We start from the raw sequence: 27,587 nt of genomic DNA, 5'->3' as shown, positions 1-27,587 counted from the left end.
ATGTTCAGAGATAAATACAATTTATATACCACCATCTTCCCAAAAGTTAGAGCATCCAGAATGAGGGAGGTAGTAGTCCTCCAGAATTCTCTTCCTTGGAAAAATCTAGAGTATTTGTCTTCAGTTCTTGGCACCACATTTTAGGAAATGCATTGGAAACTATCCAGAGGAAAGTGATAAATATGATGAGAAGACTGTAGCCCATGGCACAAGAAGATTGATTAAAGGAACTGTTCATGTTTAGCTTAAAGAAGAAAAGACTGGTATGGTATCCTAAGAGAGTGTGGGAGCAGGGGAAACTGGCATAACTAGCTGTCTTAAAGTATTCGAAGGGCTGTCTTGTGATAAAGGAAGTAGACTTGTTCTTTGAAAAGATATTTTCTTTTATTAATTACATGTAATTACATCATTTCATGTAGGTCTTTCCCGTTCTTTCTGAAATCATCTGGTTCATCATTCCTTATAGCACAATAGTATTCCAACACCATCATAGCCACAATTTGTTCAGCCATTCCTCAAATGAGTGGCATCCCTTTAGTTTCCAATTCTTTGTCACCACAAAAAGCGCAGCTATAAATATTTCTGTACAAGCAGGTCCTCTTCCCTTTTTTATTATCTCTTTGGGATACCTAGTAATGATATTATCAAAAGATAGGCATTGTTCTCCAGCTCATTCGAGAAAAGGAAAATGAGGCAAATAGGGTTAAGTGTTTTGTTGAGGTTTGTATAGCTATTAAGTGTCTGAGGCCAGATTTGAACTCAGGAATGTGAATCTTCCTGTCTTCAAGACAAGCACTCTTTTAAAGCTGGCCAAATGTGGAATGGTCTGTCCCAAAGAGACTTGTTTCCCTCTCACTGGAGGATCATGGATGTTACAGAAAAGATTCCAGTTCAGGTGTGTGTGTTTTCTTTCAAATTTCCTTCTAGCTTGGAGATTCTGTGATTCTGTGATCTAAACTCTACTGTGCTCTTACTGTAGGATGAATTTTTGCTCTGGGTAGCTAACTTAATTATCTGCTAACTTAATTATGATTTTTCTTGATCCGTTTGCTACTGATTCCCAAACACAGATCCTCTTGGTGTAAAAATATACCACAAAATGAGCCAAATAAGACTTTAAGCAATTCACAATATATTTAATCCTCTATCTGACATGAAAATATTAGCTGTCACTGGGACCATTTAATGAGGCCAACATTTTCACGGTGGACCTGGAGACAAGAGAACTTGAGTTCAAACCCAGCTTCAGGCGGTGTCACTGCAGGCAAGTCACCCAATCACTCTCATGCTGTTTCCTCATGATAGAATAACAATACAACCACAATAACAATGATAAAAGTCATAGCTGACTAACATTTATATATCACTTGGTATGTGCCAGGCACTGTGTGCTAAGACCTTTACTACACAGCAGTCCTGGTAGATAGGTGCTATTATGATTATCCCATTTTACACTTGAAGAAACTGAGACAGACAGAGGTTACACAACTTGCTCAGGGTCATACAGCTAGTAAGAATCTGAGAACAGATTTGAATTCAGTTCTTTCTGCCTCCAGGCTTGGCACTCTATCCACTGGGCCACCTAACAGCCTCTGAATGGGGCTAATCATCATCATCATCATCATCATCATCATCATCATCATCATCATCATCATCATCATCATCATCCTACCTCCCAGACCTGACATGAGGGTCAAATGAAATAATATTGATAAAGGGTTTTGCTGACCTGACAGCACTATATAAAGCTAGCTATCATCATCATTGAAGTCCTGACAGAATCATTAGACCGCAAGTAATTGAAGATCACCACTCATGAAGTCCTACAATGTTTCCCTGCCTCTCCTTCTCCCCAAGAAGATCCTAAAGTACCCTGTGGATAGATTAATAGGGGCTAAAAACTGTGAGAGACTCTCACAAAATTAGTGACAGCATGTGGAATGAATTCTTAACTATCAGTAACTTTCTGGGCTAGGGCAGTAGAGAGCGCTAGGCCTGGAGTCAGGAAAATTCAGTTCAAATCTAACCTCAGATACTTATCAGCTTGACTTTGTAACTCTAGGCAAGTCCCTTTACCTAGATGACTTCAGTTTCCTAATCTAGAAAATGACATGAAGAAGGAAATGACAAACTATTCTAGTTTCTCTGCCAAGAAAACCCCAAATGGGGTCACAGAGAGTCAGACAAACTGAAATGATGGAACAACCATAAACTTTCTGGGAACTATTCTAGGTAGTAGAAATTTCTGAATAACTTTTTTAACTTGAATAGTTTTGGATGGAAAAATTTCTAAAATGTATTACACCCCCAACCATCTTAAAAAGAATACACATTTAGCCTTTCCTTAACACGTAACTTTTCTTAATAAGCCTAAGTTGTCACAAAAAGTCCACTGTGCATGGTAGAGATCTGCAGTTTGTGGAAATTGTATGTGGAAATGCCCTTTTATTTGGGATTTGTTAACTTTGTGCATGGTAGAGATCTGCAGTTTGTGGAAATTGTATGTGGAAATGCCCTTTTATTTGGGATTTGTTAACTTTGTATTAAAAACATTTTTTTAAAAGATAAGTCAAGAGTTATCATGAACATCAAATCCTATTGTTCTGTGCTATAATATAGTGATGCCCTCAAGGACCCTGGAAATAACCTATACCATTATTTAGCACCATGCAAAATTGGCCCCCCAGGCAAGCTTTGTGCTTGTTGAATTTTTATGTCTTTTTTTTTTTAATAGCCTTTTTTTCCTTCCCCCTTCCTGCACTCAGAATGTCAGTTATTCTGTCCTGCTGTGGTCAGAATGCCTTGCCCAAAGCAGCTTGCCTCCTTCTTCCTTATGTACTGCTTCTAATTTACGCTGTCCTGGAAAATGATTACTAAGCTTATTAGAGTTGTTGGTAAAATAAAAACAAATGAGATCAGGGGCAGCTGGGTAGCTCAGTGGAGTGAGAGTCAGGCCTAGAGACAGGAGGTCCTAGGTTCAAACCCGGCCTCAGCCACTTCCCAGCTGTGTGACCCTGGGCAAGTCACTTGACCCCCATTGCCCACCCTTACCAATCTTCCACCTATGAGACAATACACCAAAGTACAAGGGTAAAAAAAAAAAGAGAGAGAGAGAGAGAGAGAGATCCGAGTAACTAGGCCTGAGAACATTTTCCTGATTAAAGGGCATTAAATTTTAATGGACTGAATAAGATTTGGAACATCTCTTTTGTGACTCAGGTCAGGGGGACATTATTATAATCATTGTTTAATTTTGCTTCCTTGGTTATGTTCTAGGTGGGCAAGTCTTGCTAAATTTTCAGCAGATGAAGGGCTCCTTTATTTGGAAAGACTGAAAGTAGCCAGATCATCTTATCAGGGGGAATGGTGATTGTATTCCTTCCAGTAATAACACTTATTTTTGTGTAACTTCTTGCTTCTGAGGTCAAGTTCAAAGCTCTTTACAGCCATTTTCTCATTACTTTTCCCAAAACCCTAAAAACTAGGTCAGCGTCAGTTGTTTCATAAATAGAAAAAAATCAGTATAAAAAGGGAGAGTTGACCTCTTCTAGTAGTGCTGTGCAGAGGGACAATGCTAAATTTCTTCTATTCTGGTTTCTAGTCCAATGATGTAGGCTTCACTAGACTGTTTTCCTTTGTTTCACCATAGAGGAATGTTTGCTCTCATATGAATAATATTGAAGGGGCCAGAGTTGTGAGTGTGGGTGTGGGTAGAACATGGCAGTGGCTTGTTAGATCAACAAACATTTATTAAACACTTAACTTTATGCCAGGCATTATGCTAAACACTGGGAATACAATTAATGAAAGATAGTCCCTGCCCTCAAGAAGCTTCAGTCTAACAGAGGAAGAAAACACACGAAAGGAAACAGGAAAGTAAGGGGAGGACAACATCGAGCAGCAGAACAACATCTTGTTCTGAAGAGTTAAAAACTAGGCAGATAAAAAGTGTAGTGAGCCAAGAGTCCAGTTTCTGCCCTCTTTAAAGGAAGGTATTGGGAGGAGTAGGGTACTCCAAACAAACATGTTTTTTTCCTCCATAATATATTTTATTATATTCCCCCCCCCAATTACATGAAGAGACAATTTTAAACATTTTTTCTTATATTTTATAATCCAGAGCCTTTCCTTTCTGCTCTCTCCACTCCCAAAGAGAGCAAACAGTTTGATGTAGGTCATACTTATTACCATACAATATGTTTTTCCATATCCTTCCATGTTGTAAAAGAAAGCATGTATCATAATATAAGAAAAAACTTATGAAGAAAGTAAAGTGAAAAATTATATGTTTCAGTCTACATTCAGATTCCATCAGTTCCTTCTATGTCTATGGATAGCCTTTTCCATCATGATTCCCTTGGCATTATCTTGGTTCCTTGCATTGCTGATAATAGTTAAGTCTTTCATAGTTGATCATTAGACGATATTACTGTTACTGTGTACGGTGTTCTGGTACTTCTCACTTCACTTTGCATCCATTAATATAGGTCTTTCTAGATTTTTCTGAAACTATCTTGTTTGTGTAGGAAGCTAGGCAAGCCAGGCATTTTGGAATTATGAGAGATTGGAACACAGAAGAAGAAGAGAGTGACAATTGAGAGGATACAAAGACTTGTGGGAGAAGAACCAAATGAACAGGCAGCTTTTGGGTTGACAGCCAGGAGGGAGGTGGTTTTTGAGGGCTCTGTAATCCATAAAGTGAAATTTGGAGAGTTTCCTGAGCCCTTCAATGAATATTGATCATATCATTTGATCTCTATTGGTTCCTGATCACATTGGAAATATACAACCGTTTCTTCACTTTGGCCAAGGGTTATCTGGACTTCTGTAGGGGACCCTACTCCTCGAACCCCAAATTGCCTTGTCCTTGTCCTTCAGTATTCCCTTTAGTTTAGTAACAATTATAGCTATAGAAGTACTATTTGGGGATTGGATCAGAGAAGCTGGGATTTTGGGGAACACAAGAATCTCTGTGGGTACCCTGCTCAGTCAAGGACTGAAAGGGGATCTAGGGTTACCTGCACCCCTTTTCCTGGAAACCTTCATTCTTCTATTCCCTTGATTATATTTGTTCCTGAAATAAACCCCATCCATGTGATTTAGTCAGATCTTAGTGAACTATATTGGTGGGAGACAGAACTTATGGGTTGAGGGAGGAAGGTTAGCAGACCTCCATTTTTAAACCTGATACCCACTGGGGATTTTCTGGGGGAGGCTTCAGTGTGCACAGCCCAGCATGAACATCTTTTTGGGGTCACACTTATTTCCCTGGAGGAGAAGGCATTCCTCTAACTTCACCACTTCTCCATTCCGGCAGAAATGTCCAGGGATCCCCATTTTTCCAAGAAACCCCATTTTGTCTCCCTAGTAAGGAGGAGTGGCTATGAGGAAGAAGTGGCCGTTATACTATACATCCATTTAGGGGGTTACCAACTACACCCCCATCCTCCTAATCACACACTCCCTCTTACACTTGTAAATTTTTTTAATGAGCTATACTTGGTATTAATTCCTATTTGTTAGGTCTTACTTTCATTATAGTGTTCTATTACATTAATGTATTACATTTATTCAACCCTTCACCCACTGTGGGACATTTGCATTGCTTCCAGTTTGGGGGTTTTGTTTTTTTCTCTCTCAATTATGTATAATATTATGATGAAAGTCTTTGAATAGATGGCTCTTTTTCTGTTCTAGATATGTCTTTAATTAGACATTGCTTGTCATTTCTTATAGCCAAACAGAATTCCATCACAATCATATACCACATGTTCAACCATTCTCCAGTTGATGGACATCACCTCAGTTTTCAATTCTTTGCCATAACAAAAAGAGCTTTTAGAAATATTTTTGTAAAAGTAGGTGCTTTTGCCTTTTTTTTTCTACTTCTTTGGGGTACAGACCCAGAAGTGGTATTCCTTGATCAAAGGGTATATACACAGTTTTATAACCCTTTGATCATGGTTCCAAACAAATGTTTTTGTAGACACCACATTCCCATTAGAATGGAAGTCCCTCTAGGCTGGAAACCATTTTATTATTGTCTTTGTTATTGGCCCCAGCTTCCACTCAGCATCCACAATAAATGTTGGCTTGATTGGTTGATTTCTGTCCAAGCCAGTATTCATCCCAACCCTTGAGAAACCAGGGAAGCATTTACTGAACTGAGAAACATCCAATAGATTCCTCTAGGGCAAAATTTTGTGTTGATCCCCCAAAGAAGGGTTTCAGGTATGAGCTTATTTGATCTGGATTACATAGGAACCAGAAAAATGTTTTGGCCAGCTTTTAGCAACAGTAGAACATTCTGGGAAGATACCTATTTGTTTCATCACCAAGACATAAAGTCAGATTTTTGATGAAACCTTTCATTTTCTTGTTGCCTTAATCTCTGGGAATTCACTCCTAGTACAACCATGATGCAGTGTGCTAGCTATGAATAAATCATGGGTCTCTGCTGATGCACAAAAACCAAAAGATAAATATTTCTAAGTGTGTGTTCCTGTTTTAACCTTGCTTTAGACAGTATTGGTAATTTAAGGACTTGAACTTGCCCATAAAGCCTGTGAAAGGACAAGGAAATGTCCCCTTGCAAAGGGAGTCTGATTTAGATTCTATAGGGTGTTTGGCTTAATAGGAATATGATTCAGCTCTTTGTACTCACTCAGCCTGGAATGGAGGGTTTGGGTTTGATATATTACTGGTGATAAAAGGCCTCCCATATTTTCTGAGTTGTGTTCCACTGTGAGGCAGACAGAAACCCTGGCAGATCCCATTGGTATCTAAGGCAGGTCGCCTTCACTGTCCTTAGCAACAGAAAATATATTTCTATCATCCAATCCCAAATGATCATGGCATCTGTTGTTCTGTATTGCTTTTAACCAGAAGTGTTCATGAGGGCCTAAAAAGTTATGTTAGATTCTTAATGCAATCTCTGAAATGGACTCAACCTGTGACTACCTCCATGACTTTAGAAGTCACTTGACCTCCCTGGGCCTCAGTTTCTTCATTTATAAAATATATGGTTTGGACTAGATCAGCTGGTGTCAAACATTTTGGTCTTGGGGCACCTTTACAACTCTTAAAAATGATTGACAACCCCCACGCCCCCAATCAAAGAGCTTTGGTTTTGACATGGATCCTATCTATCAATATCTGCCATATTAGAAATGGAAACATCTTAGTATTATTATGAATATGATTTTAAGACCTCCTGGACCCCCTGAAAGAGCTTACACTTTGAGAATTGCTGGGTTACTTCATCTCCAAAGTACCTTCCAATGCTATAATATCCTATATATTATAACATAATATGTAATATGTTATTATTATATTAATACATTATAATTGTATGTAACTATATATAATATAACATATCCTATAATATTTTCTCCTATCCTTCACCGCTAGTCATCTGAAATTGGACTGACATCATACCAAAATCCCACAGCTTCAATATATTATTATTATATTAATATAATATGATAATATATAATTATATGACATATAATATAATAAATCCTATAATATTTCCTCCTTATCCCTCACCACTAGTCATCTGAAATTGGACTGACTTCATACCAAAATCCTACGGCCTCAAACCTTTCTCACATACCAAGAGGGTTTTGTATTTAGGCCTCTCAGTATCAGCAGCTGTAGGCTTGCTTCCTTTCCCTACATCGCCCCGAGAAAAGCTGTTTGATTGCCCCCTGAACTGGTAACAGGATTGTTCCCCATCAGGGCCAGGAGCAAAGTCAGATGCCGCAGCACCGATCTATTTCTGTTCTATAAATAACCCACCTGTGGCATAATTTTTGGATGCTCAGAAATACCTGCATTGCCCTAAATTTTCCATCTCATCTGATGAATTGTTTCTTAGGTGAAATAATAAGACTATTTATGTCATTCGTCCACGTTTTGACAGGAGTATCCAACCACTTGCCCTTATGGACATACCTGTCTTGACTTTTCTCCATCACAGGAGAGGCCCAGCCTTGAAGCAGCATCTTTAGAGTCAGGAGATGACACTAACCCACAGTCTTTGTGTTTCACAGTTGGACACGCTGGAGACAGTGCTGACGTCTCTGCTGGCTTCTCCATCAGATGGGCCTCCCTCCGAAGGGGCTCAGACAGCCGAGGTCAGGCCCCAGGAATCGGAGCCCAGGGATCAGCTAGATGCAGAAGAAAGCGAGCAGTCCAAGCTCCCCAAATATCTGGAACAGTTTAAGGCAAGTCTCATTCTCTCCTCATCCCCTGCCCCCTGGCAAAGTGGAGTGCTTTCCCTACCAGCCTCTCTGCCATGCTTCTGCTCCATAGCGCTCTGTGTCCCCAACGCAGACACCAACTTACGTGTCTGTGGTTTCTACAAGAACTCTGAAAGTGGGGGGCAGCTGGGTAGCTCAGTGGATTGAGAGCCAGGCCTAGAGACAGGAGGTCCTAGGTTCAAACCCGGCCTCAGCCACTTCCCAGCTGTGTAACCCTGGGCAAGTCACTTGACCCCCATTGCCCACCCTTACCACTCTTCTGCCTTGGAGCCAATATACAGTATTGACTCCAAGATGGAAGATAAGGGTTATTTAGAAAAAAAGGGAAAAAAAAGAACTCTTGAGAGTAAGCCAAAGGCCCTGTCTGGAGCCATGTGTGTGGCCTTTCTATTGTCCTTAGACTAGTAAGTTTAGTTTGCTAGAGTGAGCTTTGTGCCATTCACCGCATGCTTCGTGCCCTCAAACACTGGCATGTTTTCTGACCTGCTGAAGAAATGTCACTAACACTTGGGCAGACAGATGTGGTGATGGATTGCTGTCATCATTAAGTGTCCTTAATACCCAGCTAGAATGTCAGAAAGCCATTCAAGACCGCTCCCAACCAGCAGTTAACACACAAATGGGGCCAAAGTGGTTAGGTTAGTGGTTGGAGACTATAATTTAATGCAGTTTCTAGGACAGATAAAATCTGTAGATAAAATGAGATAATAACAACAATAGCTAACATTTATAGAGCTCATACTATGTACTGGGCACTATGCTAAGAAACTTTATTTTACGGTATTATCTCCTTTGATCCTCAGAACAATCCTGGGAGGTAGGTGCTATTATGAGCCCCATTTTATAAATGAGAAAACTGAGGCAAACAGATTAAGTTACTTGCCCAGGGTCACACATCTAGTAAGTATCTGAGACCAAATTTCAGCAGGTCTTTCTGACTCCTGGCTAGCACTTTGCTTGATGATAGTGATGATTAGATCTGGAAGGAGCCTGACAGAGCAATTAATCCAACCTCCTTATTTATTCATTTTTTCTTTTTACAGATAAGAGAAACTGAGTTCCAGAGGGGTTAAAGCATCTTTTGTTAAGATCACAAAGTAGTCAGTGACAGAGCCAAGATTTGAAACCAGATTCTCTGTCTCCAAATCCATTCTTTCTGCTCTGTCATAAGTACCTCCTATGTGCAGGACATCCCATAATTGCTAGATTGCTAGATACAGAGACATGAACAGGAAGCAAACTGTCCTCCCAAGACACAAGCATCATTTTTTTGGCAACTTGATGATATTCATAACTCTCCTGATTCCACAGAACAGTGAGAAAGAACAAAATCCCTCTTTTCCCCTTCTGGGCATGCCTTGTTGTTGATTCCATTATTGCCTTAGTCTTGGGGGCAGTGCTAAATGCATTTTGTCTGTACATTCCAGTATATCTGGAAGACGGCACAATTTAGCAGAAGCACTAGATTTGAGGTCAGAAAATGTGGGAAGGAGGGAGGGAGGAAGGAAGGAAAAAAAGGAGGGAGGGAGGGAGGAAGGAAGAAAAGAAAGAAGGGAGGGAGGAAGGAAGGAAGGAAGGAAGGAAGGAAGGAAGGAAGGAAGGAAGGAAGGAAGGAAGGAAGGAAAAATGAAAGATAAGGAGGGAGGGAGGAAGGAAGAAAAAGAAAGATAAGGAAGGGAAGGAAGGAAAAGAAGAAAAGAAAGAAGGAAAGAAGGAAGGAAGAAAAAGGGAGGGAGGTAGCACAATATAGTAGAAGCACTGGATTTGAGGTCAGAGAATCTGGAGAGGAAGAGAGAAGGGGAAAAAAAGGAAAGAGGATATGAAGAAAAAAGGAAGGAAAGAAGGAAGAGGAAGGGAAGAAGTGAAAGAAGGAAATAAGGAATGAAAGGAAGGGGACAGAAGTAAAGAAGGAATTATTAAAGACCCACTAAATGCCAGGCATTGTCCCAAACACTTTACAGATATTATCTCCCCATTTACAATTGAGGAAACCAAGGCACTGAAAGGGTAACTGACTGGCCTAGGGTCACACAGCTAGTAAGTGTCCAAAGCTGGATTTGAATTCAGGTCTCCCTGACTTCAGGCCCTGCATCCTGTTCACTGCACCATCAGCTGCCTCTAATGACTGAACATAAATAGGTCAGTTCCCCTTTCAGTTTCTTCATTCCTAAAATAAAAGTTTGGTCCAGGTCTACCACCTTGAGATTCTGTGACAAAACATCAGAAAAGGGTTACTTCCAAAGCTTGTAAGCCGTTGACTTTTTCTGTGAAGTAGAAGGAGGGCTGGATAGAGAATCAGAGGACCTGGGAATCCACTCCCTGCTTCTTACTGCGTGTAACCCTAGGAGAGTCATTTGTCTCTCTCAGGGCTGTTTCCTCCTTCCTTCGTCCACCTTTTACTCCGGTTCTACAAAGACCAAAGCAAAACACCCCCCTGCCCTAAGGAAGCCTGCAGTCTACTAATCCACAAAATGAGGTGTTCAGACTCAGTGAATCATAATGTCCCTTCTACTTCTCCTACATAATTCCTATTTTCTCCTGGTGACTTGGTATGTGATGAAAACTACTCAGTGCATACCCATGTTTTCTTTTTCACTTTGCCTGTCCTTTTGTTGTTGGGTTTTTTTTTTTTTTAAGGATTTTTTTTTTGAGCCAGACAAGCTTCATTCCTGCTCATATTTACCAGCTACATTCCTTGCCTTCATACCTCCCCACTTCTCTTAATTCCTCATCACATCAGTGTCCTCAGAGCAAAGAAACATGCACCTGCTATAAGTTTTCAGGCTTTCTCACAAACGCAAATTCTCATGAAAATCAGTTAGAGGTAGGGCAGAGTATGATTCCATATTTTCTTTTTTATATTTGTTACCTGATTTTCATGACACTAGCTGCCATGGTTCTCAACCAGCCCCATCCTCACCCTTGTTGTCTTAGAGGCTCCAACCTACATAAACCAATTAGTTGTTTTCCTGACTAACCATCAGTACCTACCTTGGAAGGCAAGTGGCCATCCCAAACATTCTCCATATTGAAACCGTATTGATATTAGTGTATTGATACTTTCATACTTTATCAACTAGTATTCCACTAGGAATTCTGGGAACCCAGACCAAGGATGGAAGCCCTGTGCTCCAGGGCGAGCCATCGGGCCTTCTGTGGAACGTGGCAGGGGAAGAGGTGTTAGGATGGGACCCAAGGGAGCTGTTGGACATGCCATAAGTCAGAGGTCCTGAAATGATGTACATCTGTTGAAAGTAGCTCTAATTGGGGTAGAAGAGGGCAATCGTTTGTCTCCATCACACTTTGAAAAGAAAGGCCCGACTGGGCTCGCCCCGGCCTACCAGGTGCCATTCGGCAGAGGCCTGGAGTTCTTTGTTGGGAGGGTTGGCCACGTGGCCAGTGCCACTCACAAAGGGAGGGCCGACTCGGTTGTAGCTATTCCTTCTCCTTGTAACTCAATGAGGAAATCACACAGGTGGGATCCAATGCACAGATTCCATTTAACATTTTTTATTCTGAAGGAAGAAATCTAGTGTGGCCCATCTTTGTGAGCAAAGTCACCAGCCTTCAAGAAAGGGAAAAGCACCTCATGCTGTGCTGGAAGGACCATTTGGCAGAGGCCCAATGCAAAGCTCATTAACTCCAGGAAAGTAGACCGGTGTTTTTCAAAAGAATTAATCTGGTTTCTCTCCCTCCTCTCCCCTTTCTTCCTTTTCACCCCTCCCCCTTTTGAAAACAGTTGTTACGCTCCAAGCTTGAGGCTCTGGGCAGAGTGGAGTCAGAGGCCCTGTCGACCCTGACGGCCCGAATGGTACAAGAAGAGCTGCCAGCCTATGAGACAGAGGACATCCAGAACTATGAGCAGAAGCTAAAGCAGTGGGAGCAGGAACAGGCTGAGCTCATTCAGAGGGAAAAGATAACCCGGGAAAAGGTCCGACAAGAGCAGGAGGCTCGGAAAGCCTCCAAAGCATCTGCCTGACCCCCCCTGCTTTCCATTCCCAGGCACGCTGTTCCTTTCTCCCACAATAAACTGACATGCACAGTCATTAATACCAGCTCAGGGCAGTGACATTTACTGCTCCTCCCATCCTCATCTTTCCTTAACTTTACAAATATTACGCCCAGAGAGATTGCCCAGGACCATACATCTAGAAAGTGTTGGTAGCTAGATTTGAACCAAGATTGTCTTTACTTCACCCTCTGGACCGTATTTGCTGCTCCCCCAGCTGCCTGTAGGCTGTGCTAAGGCACAAACCCTTGCCTTTCTCCCTGAGCAACGTGGCTCCCTCTCCTGCACAGGGGAAGACATCTTTGTCTTCATGCATGGGCATCGCCACAACAGTTTTCCCTTCAATAATCTTTAGAATGAAAGAAGTTCAAAAAGTAGGGAACAGTTTATTCATAAAACCCAACCTTTATTTGAAGCCATTTCCAAGGGCTTCAGTTACCATTCAGTGCTATTGCTATAGACACCACTGAGGGATAGAGGCAGTCCTGGCCTTCTGAGCATCTTTGAGCAGTTCTATGTCTGGAGGGAAGGTGGCTGTTCATCCAAACCCCAGAATTTCCTAGCGCAGTAGAAGGAGTTTTGGATTTTAAATCAAAATCCAAGTTCTGCCACAAACTGTTTGTGTGATCTTCTGTAAATCACCTGAGCTCTTTGGGTCTCAATTTCCTTCTTTGTGAATGGGAGGAGTCCTTCCAGCTATAATCAATCAGTCAACCAATAAACATTTAATAAGTGCCTACTGTGTGTCATGCTCTGTGCTGAGCTATTAACTTATGACCCTGTGATCACTGAAATAATGTTGGAGAAGTTGTTTGGGGGACCACTTTTTTAAAAATTATTTTTGTTTATTTTGTGAAATATTTTCCAACTACATGTAAAAATAATCTTACAATCATTTTTTTTAAATTCTGAATTCCAAATTCTCTTTCTCCTTCCTTCCTTCCTTTTCCCCCTCTATGAGAAGCAAGCAATTTAATATCAGTTACACATTTGAAGTCATGTAAAACATTTCCATATTAGCCATGTTGCAAAAGAAAAAACAAACAAAATAAGTTTAAAAAATAAGCATCAGGTTCTCTTTCATAGAGTGGATAGTATTTTTCATCATGGGTCCTCTAGAATTGTCCCAGATTGTCATCTTGATCAGAGTAGCTAAGTCATTCACAACTGATCACCATACAATATTGTTGTTGCTGTGTATAGTATTCTGGTTCTTTCTGCTTACTTCACTTTGCATCAGTTTAAGTAAGTCTTTCCAGGTTTTTCTAAAATTCGCCTGCTCATCATTTCTTATGGCACAGTGATATTTCATTACAATCATATACCACAACTTATTCAGCCATTCCCCAGTAAATGGACATCCCCTCAATTTCTAATTCTTTGCCACCACAAAAAAACAAAACAAAACAAAACAAAAAGCTGCTCTAAATATTTTTGTATAAATAAAGCTTTTTTCCTTTGATCTCTTTGGGATACAAATCTACTCATGGTATGGTTGAGTCAAAGGCTATGTACGGTTCTATAGCCCTTTGAGTTGTAGTTCCAAATTGACCTCCAAAATGGATGAATCAGTTCACCAACCGTGCATTAATGGGACCATATTTCCCTGAGGGCTCAAGCTCAGGTGGAGACTGACAAGAAGGAGATACGATGTTTGGGGAATTGATAGCAGGATTGTTTTAACTATAAATTATATATTGCATTACAAAAAGAAGATAGATGGAGGAGATCCAATGCAGCCAAAGAGCCAGGTTGACACTGTCCTGTGTCTCCAAACCATCTCCTGGACTTGGAACCACATCCATTGCAGTGAGCTCCTTTATCTATTTCTGTTCAGGAAATAGTCAACAAATCAATACTGGAGGCTTTTAGCCTCTTGGCAAAGAAACTTGTTTCAGGGCAGCTAAATCTCTTAAGGAGGATTCAGTATCCTCAGATACCCCAGCCTGGTTTGGCGAAAGTCCCCAAACATTCCATGTGCCTGCAGTCATCTTGTCAGGATGTGCCCTCACTGCCCAGGTATGGCTGAATGTCTTCCTGACATCCACTGCTTTTTTTATCCAGTCACTGCCCAGTCCGATTGAGGCCTATGAGAAGATTATCAGTCAACATATTTGGACAGCAGTCAAAGCAAGGCCATAAACTCAGTGTTATTTAAAATCTCGATTAGTGGTAGGTTAGTGAGTTTTGTTTTTTGGTTTGTTTTTTACTCTTTTCAAACATAAAAGAACTTTCTTTAAGCATAGCATCAGCACTAGCTTGTGAAACCACCCCATCCTGGCTGACTTGTTCTCTTGTAGACATGTTTCTTTGAATCATGGGGCTCTGCCACCAACTGAAGAAGGAAAAATCAAAACTTCTTACTCCCAAGCCACTCTCAACCCAATAGCAAGGACTGGAGAGAGGAAACGAGTTTGAGCAGAATTTCAAATACATAGGAGAAATTCAATTCAAAATTTGAAAAAATGGTCAGACACTGTGCCAGGGATATAAAGGGGAAAAAAACGGTCTAATTCTTTCCATAATATATAAAAGAAACATTCTTACTTAAAAAAAAAAAATTTTAACTGCCCTGGGTTCAAGAAGGAGCCTTTTGATTGTTTCTTTCCTCTAATGAAGAGCTCAGGGAGAGCTTTTTCCCACTTTTAAGTAAAGCAACACATTTTCATTTCAAATTGTTCCCTTGTTGCCAAGAGATAAAAGTGAATAAATGTTTGAGGATTCTTGTATAGGCATACCTCAGACATATTGTGGGTTCAGTTCCAGACCATGGTAATAAAGCAATATCACAATAAAGTGAGTCACAAGAATACTTTGGTTTCTCAGTGCATATAAAAGCTGTGTTTTCTCTATACTGTGGTCTGTTAAGTGTGCAATAATATATCTAAAAAAATTTATATACCTTAATTTTAAAATATTACTAAAAAATGTTAACCCTCATCTGAGACTTCAGCAAGTTGCAATCTTTTTGCTGATGGAAGGTCTTGCCTTGATGGTGATGGCTGCTGACTGATGAGGTTGCTGAAGATTGGGATAGCTGGGCCAATTTCTTAAAATAAAACAATAAAATTTGCTGCATAGATAGACTCTTCTTTCTTGAACACTTGTAGGCCATTATAGCACTATTAAGTGGATCATTTCAATATTGTTGTGTTTCAGGGAACAGAGAGAGAGAGAGAGAGAGAAATGGCTGTTGGTTGGTTGGTGGAGCGGTCAGAATACAGCATTTATTGATAGGCCTGGGTTGTGGTATCCCAATGTGATTATAACTAACAACAAAGATTGGTGATCACAGATTGCCTTAACAGATAAAATGATAATGAAAAGACATATGTGACAGCTATATGATGTGAGCACATGGACTTGGAATAATGGTAGGCCACAGATTCATTTATACAGAGTTGCCACAAACCTTCAATCTATAAAAAATCTGATATCTTTAAGTTGCAATAAAATGAGGTATACTTGTAGTAGTTACATTTGTATTTGGGGAGTGGTGAAATCTCCCCAGTAATATCATTGTTCTGACCTAAAGGCATGATGTTTCCATTCTTTGCCTCCATTTAACAATGGCATCTACACACACACACACACACACACACACACACACACACACACACACACACACCTGCCCTTCCTTTCCAAGAAATATTATTTTCTCTCCATACCTAAACATACAAATTCCTTCAGTTTGACCACTGGAGTCACTTTGGGCCAATGCCAGCACCTCTTCCTTTTTCTTTTCTGGGTAACATTATAAGGAATTCCCATCATCTCCATCCTTTGCCCAAGGCAATCCTGACATTGATTTCCAACCCCTTCCTTGCTCTGCTGTCTGGAGTTAGCACACAATCCATTTTAAAATTTCTTAAGGGTTTTTAATCACTAGAGACTGCAAAGACTCATGGTAATATTTAAAGGGGGTAAAAAGGGAAAGTTGCTTAAAAGCCTATGGTAGTAGCTAGTCTGGCTTTCAGTTAAAAAATGGAAATGAAATGGCCCTTGGCCTTTCTTGGCTACCACTGATCACTGACTCATCCTTTCCAAACACTTGCCAGACCATCTTTTCTCTTGGCATGCAGTCCTCAAGAGTTTCCTCCAGGAATGCTGAGTCTCAAATGAATAAAAGCATTTTGCAGACCTTAAAACTCTTTATAAATGCCAGTGATGGTGATCATGATGATCACGATTTAGCCTGCAGTCACTTGCAGATAAGTTTGTGCCCTGATGCTTCTACTGAATTCAAGCAATGCTTATTGAGTATTACAAGGGTATATATACTGGGCCATTAGGTAGGACAGTGGATAAAATACCTGTCTTAGTCAGGAGGACATGAGTTCAAATTCAGCTTCAGGTACTTATTATGTGACTATAGGCAAGTCATTCACCCTGTTTGCCTCCGTTTCCTCATCTATAAAATGATCTGGTAAAGGAAATGGCAAACCACTTCAGTGTCCTTACCAAGAAAAACTCAAATGGAGTCACAAAGAATGAAAAAAAAGATACATAGGGGTGTACTAGTAAATAATTCTCTGGGGAACTTTAAGTTTAATCTGCATTAATAACACTTTCTTCAGTTTAGTAAAACAATAAACCAAAGCCTTTATTTATTGGGATTGCTGATTTCTGAGGCATGAACAGTCACACTGAACTTTTAGCAATCAGTAAATCGCTTAGAGTTGGCACACCCCTGGTTTTAGCCCTTTCCTTTGCAAAAGGAAGGAGAGCCAAAACCACCTTTTATTCCCTCTACCCTAACCACTTATGCCTCGAAGTGTGACAGAAGGAACTTTGATGCATTGGGCCTTGAAAGGTATAGCCTAGGTTTTTCGAAGTTAAAAAAGGGATTTTTTTTTGTTTGTTTTTTTCTATATGTTCTTCAGGGCCAAGCTTGGTCATTATAATTATGCAGCATTTAATTTTGGATTTTTTTTCTTTCCATTTATATTGTAATCATTATTTATTTATTTCCTGCTTCTGCTCACTTCACTATGCATCCCTTCATGTTAGATAAGTCTTCTCATGTTTATGTATTCATCATATTCAATAGCCTCCTATGGGGCAGTAATAATTCATTATACATTTGCCTGGCCATTCCCCAGTTGATATCAACACTCCCCCCACTCCCAATTCTTTGCTACTATAAAAAGTGCTGCTTATAGCGGGCAGCTGGGTGGCTCAGTGGATTAAGAGCCAGGACTAGAAATAGTAGATTCTGGGTTCAATCTGGCCTCAGATACTTCCTAGCTGTGTAATTCTGGGCAAGTCACTTAAGTAACTCCCAGCGCCTAGCCCTTACCACTCTTCTACTTTGGAACCACTACTCCACAGTATTGATTCTAAGACAGGATTTTTTTAAGTGCTGTTATGAATATTTTGGTGTTTATAGGACCTGTTTTTGGCCTCCTTAAGGCATATATTCCCAGCATCTTGGCAACACAATTAACAAGCATTTTAATCACTTTCTAAACACAAATCCAAAGTGCTTTCCAGAATGAGTGGATCCATATGACTATCTTTCTACGGCTTCTTTAATATTGATTATTTCTAGTTTTTGTCAGCATTGACATTGCAGGGTGTGAGTGAAACCTCAAAGTTTGGGGGAAATCAAACTAAGATCACTTGCAATAATAAGATTCTACGAGTATAAAAAAATTAGCACTGATTACTGACTAACTGCCTTTTTTTTAGAAGAAAGCAGAGTCTCTTACTTCTAAATAGTAAAAGTGAGAATGACACTTTCAATGGTTTCTTTCATGGCCTTAGTGCTGGAGAGAGACAGCTCCCATTGGAAGTCAGTCTGCTGACCACAATATTCAGGCAGAGAAATGAATGGGAAAGATTAGCACCCTGAGACACACTTTTTTTGTTTGTTTTTTGGCTTTTTGCCATCCTCCTGATGGAGAAGTGTTTCTACCTCATCTGTAAAATGAAGAGTAGAACTTGGTGAGCTCCAAGATCCATTTAAACTCCCAAACTATCATTCTATGATCTGCCTACCTTGCTTGCTCAGTATGACCCCCTGCTCTCATGGGAATGGCCCCCAGTGGAGACCCAGGAGTTGCTGTTGTCCTAGGCATTGTTCATCCTGTGTTTTTGAAGAGGATCAGTGGCATCACATGGTGATATCTTAACCTGCTCCTAAATTGGATTTAAGTGAGGCAGAGTTGCACAAAGCAGTCAGTCTTACTCTTTCTTCCAAAGTTATTTAAATCCAGTGGCGGGACAAATGTCAGAATGACTGGTGATGGCCATGGATGAAACGGATGATCTTGGTATCTTTGATGTCTCTACTTGAGTTGCCTTCATGGCCACTGAAACAAATTGTTCTCATTAACCTATTCCACTAAGGGAAGGCTTCACATATTTGGGGTAGATATTTCTTTAAATCAGCAGCAGGTTTGAAGCCTTTTACAAATTTCAACCTGGTTCAGTCCATCTGCAGAGATAGTGGTCTAATAATAAAGGGGAAACCAGCTACAGAACAGAGAGAATCCTCATTCACCTTTTAGCTCCTCAGAATCAAAGTGGGCCTGCCCTCAGGCTTATGGTAGGGTCTTCTTTGTTGTAGGGCTGAGCCCTTATTATTCAAACCAAAGTCTGACTGAATATTTGCTCCCCCTACAAAATTAGAAAACGTGTAATTTTTTGCCTCCCCAATTGAAGCAGGTTACCCATCCCCAAGATCAGCAAGGCTGCAAGTATGGCCTCAAAATGGGGGTGGGGGATGGAGGTTGCAGAATAAAGGTGGAAAGGTTTTAGATCTCCATGCTCATCATGAAAGATTTGTATCAGGAGTGGAACAGAGTGTCAAAAGACTAAAGAACATTTGAATGTTGGACCAAAAATGGAGACATTAAAACAATTTACTATTTTTTGAACACTGAGCCCAAGCTGATTGGATATCAAGTCAATAATAGTCCCAGCTCCATGGGGGGAAAAAGCTCTTGGGCCCTACACCAAGATAAATTCAGAATGGGTAAATGACTTGAATATAAAAGAGGAAACTATAAGTAAATTAAGTGAACACAGACTAGTATACTTGTCAGATCTTTGGGAAAGGAAAGATTTTAAAACCAAGCAAGAGTTGGAAAAAATTACAAAATGTAAAATAAATAATTTTGATTATATTAAATTGGAAAGTTTTTGTACAAACAAAAACAATGCAACCAAAATCAGAAGGGAAACAACAAACTGGGGAAAAAATCTTTATAACAAAAAACTCTGACAGAGGTCTAATTACTGAAATATACAAGGAGCTAAATCAATTGTATAAAAAATCAAGCCATTCCCCAACTGATAAATGGGCAAGGGCCATGAATAGACAATTTTCAGATAAAGAAATCAAAACTATCAATAAGTACAGGAGAAAGTGTTCTAAATATTTAATGATTAGAGAAATGCAAATCAAAACAACTCTGAGGTATCAACTCACACCTAGCAGATTGGGACATAAATGCATTGCTGGTGGAGGTCTGAACTGATCCAACCATTCTGGATGGCAATTTGGAACTATGCCCAAAGAGCTCTAAAAGACTGCCCTTTGATCCAACCATACCATTTGCTGAGTTTGTACCTCAGAGAGATCATAGATAAAAAAGACTTGTACAAAAATATTTATAGCCATGCTTTTTATGGTAGCAAAAAACTAGAAAATGAGGGTATGCCCTTCAATTGGGGAATGGCTGAACAAATTGTGGTATATGCTGGTGATGGAATACTATTGTGCTCAAAGGAATAATAAACTGGAGGAATTCCAGGTGAACTGGAAAGACCTCCAGGAATTGATGCAGAGTGAAAAGAGCAGAGCCAGAAGAACATTATACACAGAGACCAATACACTGTGGTAAAATCGAATGTAATGGACTTCTGTACTAGCAGCAATGCAATGACCCAGGACAATTCTGAGGTATTTATGGAAAAGAATGCTACCCACATTCAAAGGAAGAACTACAGGAGTGGAAACACAGAAGAAAAGCAGCTGCTTGAACACATGGGTTGATGTGGACATGATTGGGGATGTAGACTCAAAACTACCACACCAAGGCAACTATCAATAATATGGAAATAGGTCTTGATAGATGCCACATGTTAAAACCAGTAGAAATGCACATTGGCTATGGGGGGGGGGGGGGCAAAGGAGGGGGTGAAGGGGAAAGTAAGAACATAAATCATGTAACCATGGAAAATTTTTCTGAAAAAAAGTCTTTGGGGTTCTTTGGGTTAATGAATGAGAAAGTAAAATTTTAAAACTTTAAATAAATTAGCTGCCCTATTACCTCAAATGTAACCCCTTCTGGTGGGAAAAAGTTGCAAAACGTGAGATAACATGGTCCTTAGTTGCTGAACAATGTGGAAGCTGAGACTTTCTTTGCTAATGGCTAAATTAGTTGGAATGTGGATACTCACAGGTACTTGGGCTTTGGGGTCCCCTATTTGCAAAGATCTTGAGCCAGCAAAAACTGACCAGGGTAGGGGCAGCTGGGTGGCTCAGTGGATTGAGAGTCAGACCTAGAGATGGGAGTTCCTATGTTCAAATTTGACCTCCGACACTTCCAAGCTATGTGACCCAGGGCAAGTCACTTAACCAACCCCCACTGCCTAACCTTTACCACTCTTCTGCCTTGGAATCAATATTAATTGGTTTACCACTCTTCTGCCTTGGAATCAGTATTAATGCTAAATTGGAAGGTAAGAGTTTGTTTTTAATTGGCCAAGATTAGCTGGAAGAAAGGTAAAAATATAACTCCCTCCTTTTTTTTCTTTTTTTTTTCTTTTTTTTACAAAGAACATTGCATTTATTGTCAGAATCAATTGATGTTTGTTTTGCTGAACTGCCATTTATTTCTTTTTTATTCTCCTTCTGGCCCTGGTCCTGACTTTCTGGACTTCAAAATCATGCCTTCGAAATCATGCTAGTGCATCCTGGTACTTCCTTTAGAAACTAGAGTGTCCTTGCCCTAGAAAAACCTACTAGCCCTGTATCCCACTCACCCTAGAATATCCTTCCTCAAGGTGTATCCTTCTTCTCTCATTGGTCACTTCCTCCTGGAACCACCATTTTGTGGAAGAACCTAGATCAGTCTGTTTTCTTTCAGGACTTTCTGGACTTTAAAACCATGCCTCCTCACAACTCCCACACAAACTTTTTAGCTTCCTTATGTGTGTCATTTTCTATTAGAATATAAGAACCTTAAGAGCAGAGATTGTCTTTCTTTTTGCTGGTATTTCTATTCCTTAAGCTCATCTCAATGACTATTAGTAAACAATATATGGCTGTTTCGTTCTCTTTTTTTGTTAGGAGGGATGCTTAGGTTGGAGAGGAGGGAAAAATGGAAGAGATGTAAAATCATTTCTTGAAAAAATCTCTGATTTAAAATATTTAATTTAATTTTCTTTTTACCTAGAAATTAATTCTCCACACCGATGAGCTCAAAGAACCAATTACTCTCTTGCCATTTTTTTTTGGTCATGTGAGTATAACCTAAATGCCTGATTCCTTCATCCTGTTATATAAAAGATAGACCTAGAGCTGTGTTGGCAAACTTATGGCACGCACGCCAGAGAGGGGCTGCTCTCTTCCTTCCATGCATTTGAGGACATTTCTCACATGACCTACCCCTCTGCCCAGCATTTGCTCTCTAAAAGTTTTGCCATCACTGACCTGGAGGAACCAAATGATTTTTGAGACAGCTGACTCAGGTCATTATTGTTGTTGTTGTTTGGTCACTTTGGTCCTGTCTGACTCATTGTGACTCCATTTTGAGTTTTTCTGGCAAAGACAGTGGTTTGCCATTTCATCTTCTATCTTATTTTCCAGATGAGGAAACTGAGGCCAAAAGGGTTAAGTGAATTGCCCTGGGTCACACCACTAATAGTTATCTGAGCCTGATTTGAACTCAGTTCCTCTTGACCCTAGGCTTGGCATTCTATCCCATTTGCTACCTAGTTGCCTCCTGATGTCCTAAGATCACAATTAAGAAGACCCAGGATCCAGAGAGATTTTGAATTGCAGGAAGTTACACAGGTAACAGAACAGTAGCAGAATTTTGGACTCAGATCTTCTAAATCAAAATCTAATACCCTTACTAGGAGTTCCAGGCTGACTCTCCAGAATTCAGAATCAGACCTCCAGCAGCCACATTGCTGCTAACAACAAACCAAACCAACATACATTTATATATTTATTTTTAAACCCTTACCTTTTGTCTTATGATCCATACTAAGTATACTTTCCAAGACAGAAGAGTGGTAAGGGCTAGCAAGGGTGATTAAGTGACTTGCCTAGGGTCACACAGCTAAGAAGTAACTAAGGTCAAATTTGAACCTAGGACATCCAGTCCAGAGGCCTGGATCTCTATCCACTAAGCCACTCAACTTCCCCTTCATTATAAACATTTTATTTTACCAATTACATGTAATAGAAAATTTCTACCTAAGTTTCCCAAAGTTCTATGATCCAAACTGTCTCCCTTCCTCCCTTCTCTCCCTTTTCCTGGGACTGGCAAGCAATTTGATGTGGGTTATGCATGAATTATCACATAAAACTTGTTTCCATATTGATCATTTTTGTGAGGGAATAATCACATAAAACCAAAACTCCCAAACAAAAATGCACATAAACTAAGCTGAAAAATCATACCCTTTGATCTGCATTCTGACTCCAACAATTCTTTTTCTGGAGGTAGATAGCATTCTTTGTCTTAAGTCCATTAGAATTGCCCTGGAACATTGTATTGCTGCGAATATTAGCAACCCCTTCAACATGCATTTGTAAAGTAGGTAATATATGCCTGTGTTCAGTAATGAGAATACAGAGAAAAGCCAAAATAGCCTCTTCTCTTAAGGTGCTCATAGTCTAATGGGGAAATAGAAAGCAAATGGACTACAATGCATACAAATATATTCAGAATAAGCTGGAAATAATCAAGAGGGGCAATCCTAGCATTATTGGGGATTTGGAAAGACATCTTGCAAATAAGACTTTTCCTAGGCTTGAAAAAAGTCAGGAAGTCCAGAAAGCAGAGATAAAGAAGAGAGTTCTAGGCACAGAGAACAGCCAATGAAAATTCCCAGATTTGGGAGATAGAGTGCCATATTAAAGGAATGGCAAAGAAGTCAACGTAAATAGATGGAAGAGAACATGGGGAGAGTGCATGGGTGTAAAAAAAAACTAGAAAGATAAGAGGCAGCCAATTAAAGAAGGATTCAAATGCCAAAAGATTTTATGTTTGTTTCTGGAGGTAGCAGGGTGCTGTTGAAGTTTGTAGATTATGGGGGTGACATGGCCAAAATGTGTTTTAGGAAGGTATGACAGCTGAAGAGGGGATTGACTGGAATAGGGAGAAAGTGGAAACATGGAGACTAACAAATGAAATGATGAGGACTTGGACTAGGGTAGTAGATGAATCAGAGGAGAAAAGAGGTTGTATGCAAAATATATTACAAAGATAGAATTAACAGAGCTTGCAACTCATTGGAAATGGAGTTGAAAAAGCAAGGAATTGAGGATAACACTTGGGTTGTACGCCTAAATGACTGAGACTGTGGTGGTTCCTTCAATAAAAAGAAAATTAGGAAGAGGGTTCCAGAAGGGTAAGGAAGAAGATAATAATGATCAGCTTTAGACAGTTGGGGTTTAAGATGTCTATGATATATCTAGTTTGGAACCTCCAATAAGCAGTTGGAAATGTGAGGCTAGAGTCGGGAAGAGATATTAGGGTTGGATAAAGTAATCTGTGAATCATCAACTAAGAGATGATCATTGAATCAATGAGAGTTGAAGAGATCACCAAGAAAAATGGTCTAGAGAAAGGGAGAGGATAACCCAGTTGAGGGTCTCCCAAGACTAGTAGGTGTGACCTAAATGAAGACCCAGCAAAAGAGCCTGAGGGCCATTCCAATAGGTAGGAGGAGAACCTAGAGGAAGTAGTGCCAAGAAAACCTGGAAAGAAGAGACTGTCAAAAAGAGGGTGATTAACAGTGTCACAGAGTGCAGAGAAGTCAAGAACAATGAGAATTGAGAAAAAATTCATTTGATTTAGTATTTGATAGACCACTGGTAACTTTGAAGAGAGAGAGGTGTGAAAAAAGCACTTCTTACATGCCAGGCATTTACAAATATTATCTTGTTTGATCCTGTCAACAATCTAACAAGTAATCTCTATAATTATCCCCATTTTACAACTGAGGAAAACTGAGACCAAAGGGAGTTTAAATGACTTGTCCAGGGTCACACAGCTAAAATAATGAAGGATGAATTTGAAATCTTCCTGTCTCAAAACCCAGTACTCTATCTACTATAACACTTAGCTGCCTTAAAAATCCCGATTTTGTTCCAAAGAACTCAGGTAATTGATGTAAAATTCGGGTGTTTGGTTTCTGTTATCTGAATTAGCATCCAGAACCAGGAAAACCATATATACCACAATTAACAAAATAGAAAAAACAACAAATAACAAAGAAACATGATGCTATAGAAATAAATGCCTAAGCTTGGACCATGAAGAAGAGATAAGAATGGCTTTCTCTCCTTTCTTTGTAGAGGTGGGGGACTATGGATGTGGAGCATTGCTTATACTGTCATACTGAACCCCTTCTGCCATTGCCCAGGTCTATCTGTGGCCTCCATAGGCAGTGAGTGCAGTGGATAGAACTCTAGGCTTGAAATCAGGAAAACATCTTCTTGATTTTAATTCTGGCCTCAGGCACTTACTAGCTGTATGACCCTGGACAAGTCACCTAACCCTGTTTGCCTCAGTTTCCTCATCTGTAAGATGGTCTTGAGAAGGAAATGGGCAACCACTCCAGTATCTTGGACAAGAAAATCCCAAATGAGATCATGAAGAGTTGGGTACCACTCAACAACAACAACAACAAGTTCCATGCCTTCCAGTTTGGAGACCAACTCAGACCAGCCATACTTCATGACCCTGCCAGTAGAGCTTCTAACTCTCTAGGTGTCCCTTCCCCCTCTTTTCAGTTCTCTTACTTTTGTCTTCCCTGGTTAGAATGTAAGGTTCTTGGCGGCAGGCCTTGTCTTACTCTTTGCTTCTATTTGTATCCCCAGGATGCTTGGCACATGATACAAGCTTAATAATAAATTAATTTATTAATTAAGCCTGAGTCAGAGGTGGTCAATTCCACCTCACTCTTCCTGGTTCAACTCCATCATTCTGCAAAATCTGCCTTCCAGGCATCCAATTTGTATACATTTATTAAAAGAGATCTCAAATGCTCCTTGTATCTCTTTTGAATGTTGCACCCAGGGCAGCTACCTACTTAGTCCTTGCCCTGTTAGACTATTTCATTCAGATTAACCATGTCCTGGATGATGGCAAGTAAAGCCCCATTAAGTTCTTCATTGGCTTTTCTGAGGGAAGGCAGAACTCTCCTTTGATATCCAAAGTCCCTACTCTAGTGCCTCATGTCTCCCTGGACATAAACTCCAACATCCTGTTTTCTTTCTTTGCTACAGCTGCATGGCCACCTTTGGGAATTTCTGGAACATTGTTCTCTCATTTTCTTCTTAGTCAGGGTATTTTCATCTCCAGGGGACATTCCTGTAAGCAAAGTGCGCAGGATGGCTTTTGGTGCCAGAGTTTCCCAACAGTCAGTCCTAAGTGAAGCCCTGTGGACTGTTTAATAGGCTGAAAGCTTCACTTTCTCCCCTTCTCTCCAGACTGGGAACTGCTCCCCTAGTTCAAAATCTCATCATCTTTCCTCTGGACCAGTATAATAATCTCCTAATTGGTCTCCTAACACCCATCTCTTTCTTTAGAACAAACAAAAAAACAAACCAAAAAAAAAACCCTTACCTGAGTATCAGTTCAAAAATAGAAGAGTGGCAAGAGCTAGGCAATTGAGATTAAGTGACTTGCCCAGGGTCACACAGCTAGGAAGTGTCTGAGGTCAGATTTGAACCCAGGACCTCCCAACTGCAAGCCTGGCATTCTATCTATCATGCTACCTAGCTGCTCCCTCCCACCACTTTCTAAAATATCTCCTTCAGACTTAGCTACTCTCAGCAACACATTGATCCAGGATAATTCAGGGGGATTCATGACAGAGAAAGCTAACCACCCCCAGGGAAAGAACCACTGGAGTCAGAACACAGATGGATGTATATGATTTACCACTTGTTTATTTGGATTTATGTTTTGGGGTTTTGGTTTTATAAGATTACTCATTTACAAAAATGAACAATATAGGGGGCAGCTGGGAGGCTCAGTGGATTGAGAGCCAGGCCTAGAGATGGGAAGTCCTGAATTCAAATCTGACCTCAGATACCTTCTAGCTATGTGACCCTGGGCAAATCACTTGACCCCCAGTGCCCACCCTTACCACTCTTCTGCCTTGGAACTGACACACAGTATTGATTCTAAGATGGAAGGTAAGGGTTTTTGTTTTAAAAAGAATAACATGGAAGTATGTTTTGTATGATAGTACATGTATAACCCAAATGGAATCACCCACTAGCACTGGGAGGGGAAAAGGAAGGGAGGGAGGGAGATAAGTTCAATTATGTAACTTAAGAAAACATGTGCAAATTTATTACTATGTGTAATTAACAAAAAATAAAATAAAAAATAAAGTTGAATAGGATAAAATATCTTCTTCACAGCTTCGCAAGTAATATTATTATAGCAGCTAGCTGGTGTGATGGATAGCACTAGATTTGGATTCAGGAAGGCCTGAGTTCAAATCTTGCCACAGACCTTGATGAGCTGTGTGACTCAGGGCAAATCACTTAATCTCTCTTGGCTTTAGTTACTTCATCTGTAAAATGGGGATAAGGGTGCTTATGAGGGTCAAATGATATAACATGTAAAGTGCTTTGCAAATTTTAAAGCCCGCTATAAATGCTAGCTACTATTATTATTGTTATTGTCATGACTTAGAAGGCAGTGTGATACAGTGGAATGTGTACTGGATTTAAGATCAAAGGATCTGGGTTCAACTACCACCTCTGCTGTTTATTATCTGGAGTGACTTTTGACAAGTTATTTTACCTCTGTAGGTCTCTGTTTCTTTACCTGTAAAATGAGAGGTTTGGATTGTCTAGTCTCTTAAAATCTTTTATAGTTCTAAATCTATGATTCTACTTCAGTAGTGTCTGACTCTTCATGACTTCATTTGGGGTTTTCTTGGCAAAGATACTGGAGTGGTTTGCCATTTCCTTCTCCATCTCATTTTACAGAGTTAAGTGACTTGTCCAGGGTCACTCAGCTAGTAAGTGTCTGAGGCCAGATTTGAACTCAGGAAGATGGGTCTTCTTGACTCCAAAGGTTCAGAGTTCTATCTGATGCACCACC

General features: G+C 40.1%; 1 protein-coding gene across 1 annotated transcript in view; it reads left to right on the top strand.

Annotated features, from left to right (window-relative positions):
- Nucleotides 1–13,009, top strand: part of MRPS27 (mitochondrial ribosomal protein S27) — a 163,198-nt gene extending 150,189 nt beyond the window's left edge. The window contains exons 10-11 of the mRNA XM_044662999.1: nt 8,055–8,228; nt 12,004–13,009. Of these exons, the coding sequence (XP_044518934.1) occupies nt 8,055–8,228; nt 12,004–12,243 (414 nt within the window). The 3' untranslated portion in view covers nt 12,244–13,009. The remainder of the gene's footprint in view (nt 1–8,054; nt 8,229–12,003) is intronic.
- The last annotated feature ends 14,578 nt before the right edge of the window (nt 13,010–27,587 follow it).

This window comes from Gracilinanus agilis, chromosome 1, assembly GCF_016433145.1.
Source record: "Gracilinanus agilis isolate LMUSP501 chromosome 1, AgileGrace, whole genome shotgun sequence".
NCBI classification, from domain to species: domain Eukaryota; kingdom Metazoa; phylum Chordata; class Mammalia; order Didelphimorphia; family Didelphidae; genus Gracilinanus; species Gracilinanus agilis.
The sequence above is the reverse complement of the archived record's forward strand: the minus strand, read 5'-3'. Positions and strand labels throughout refer to the sequence as shown.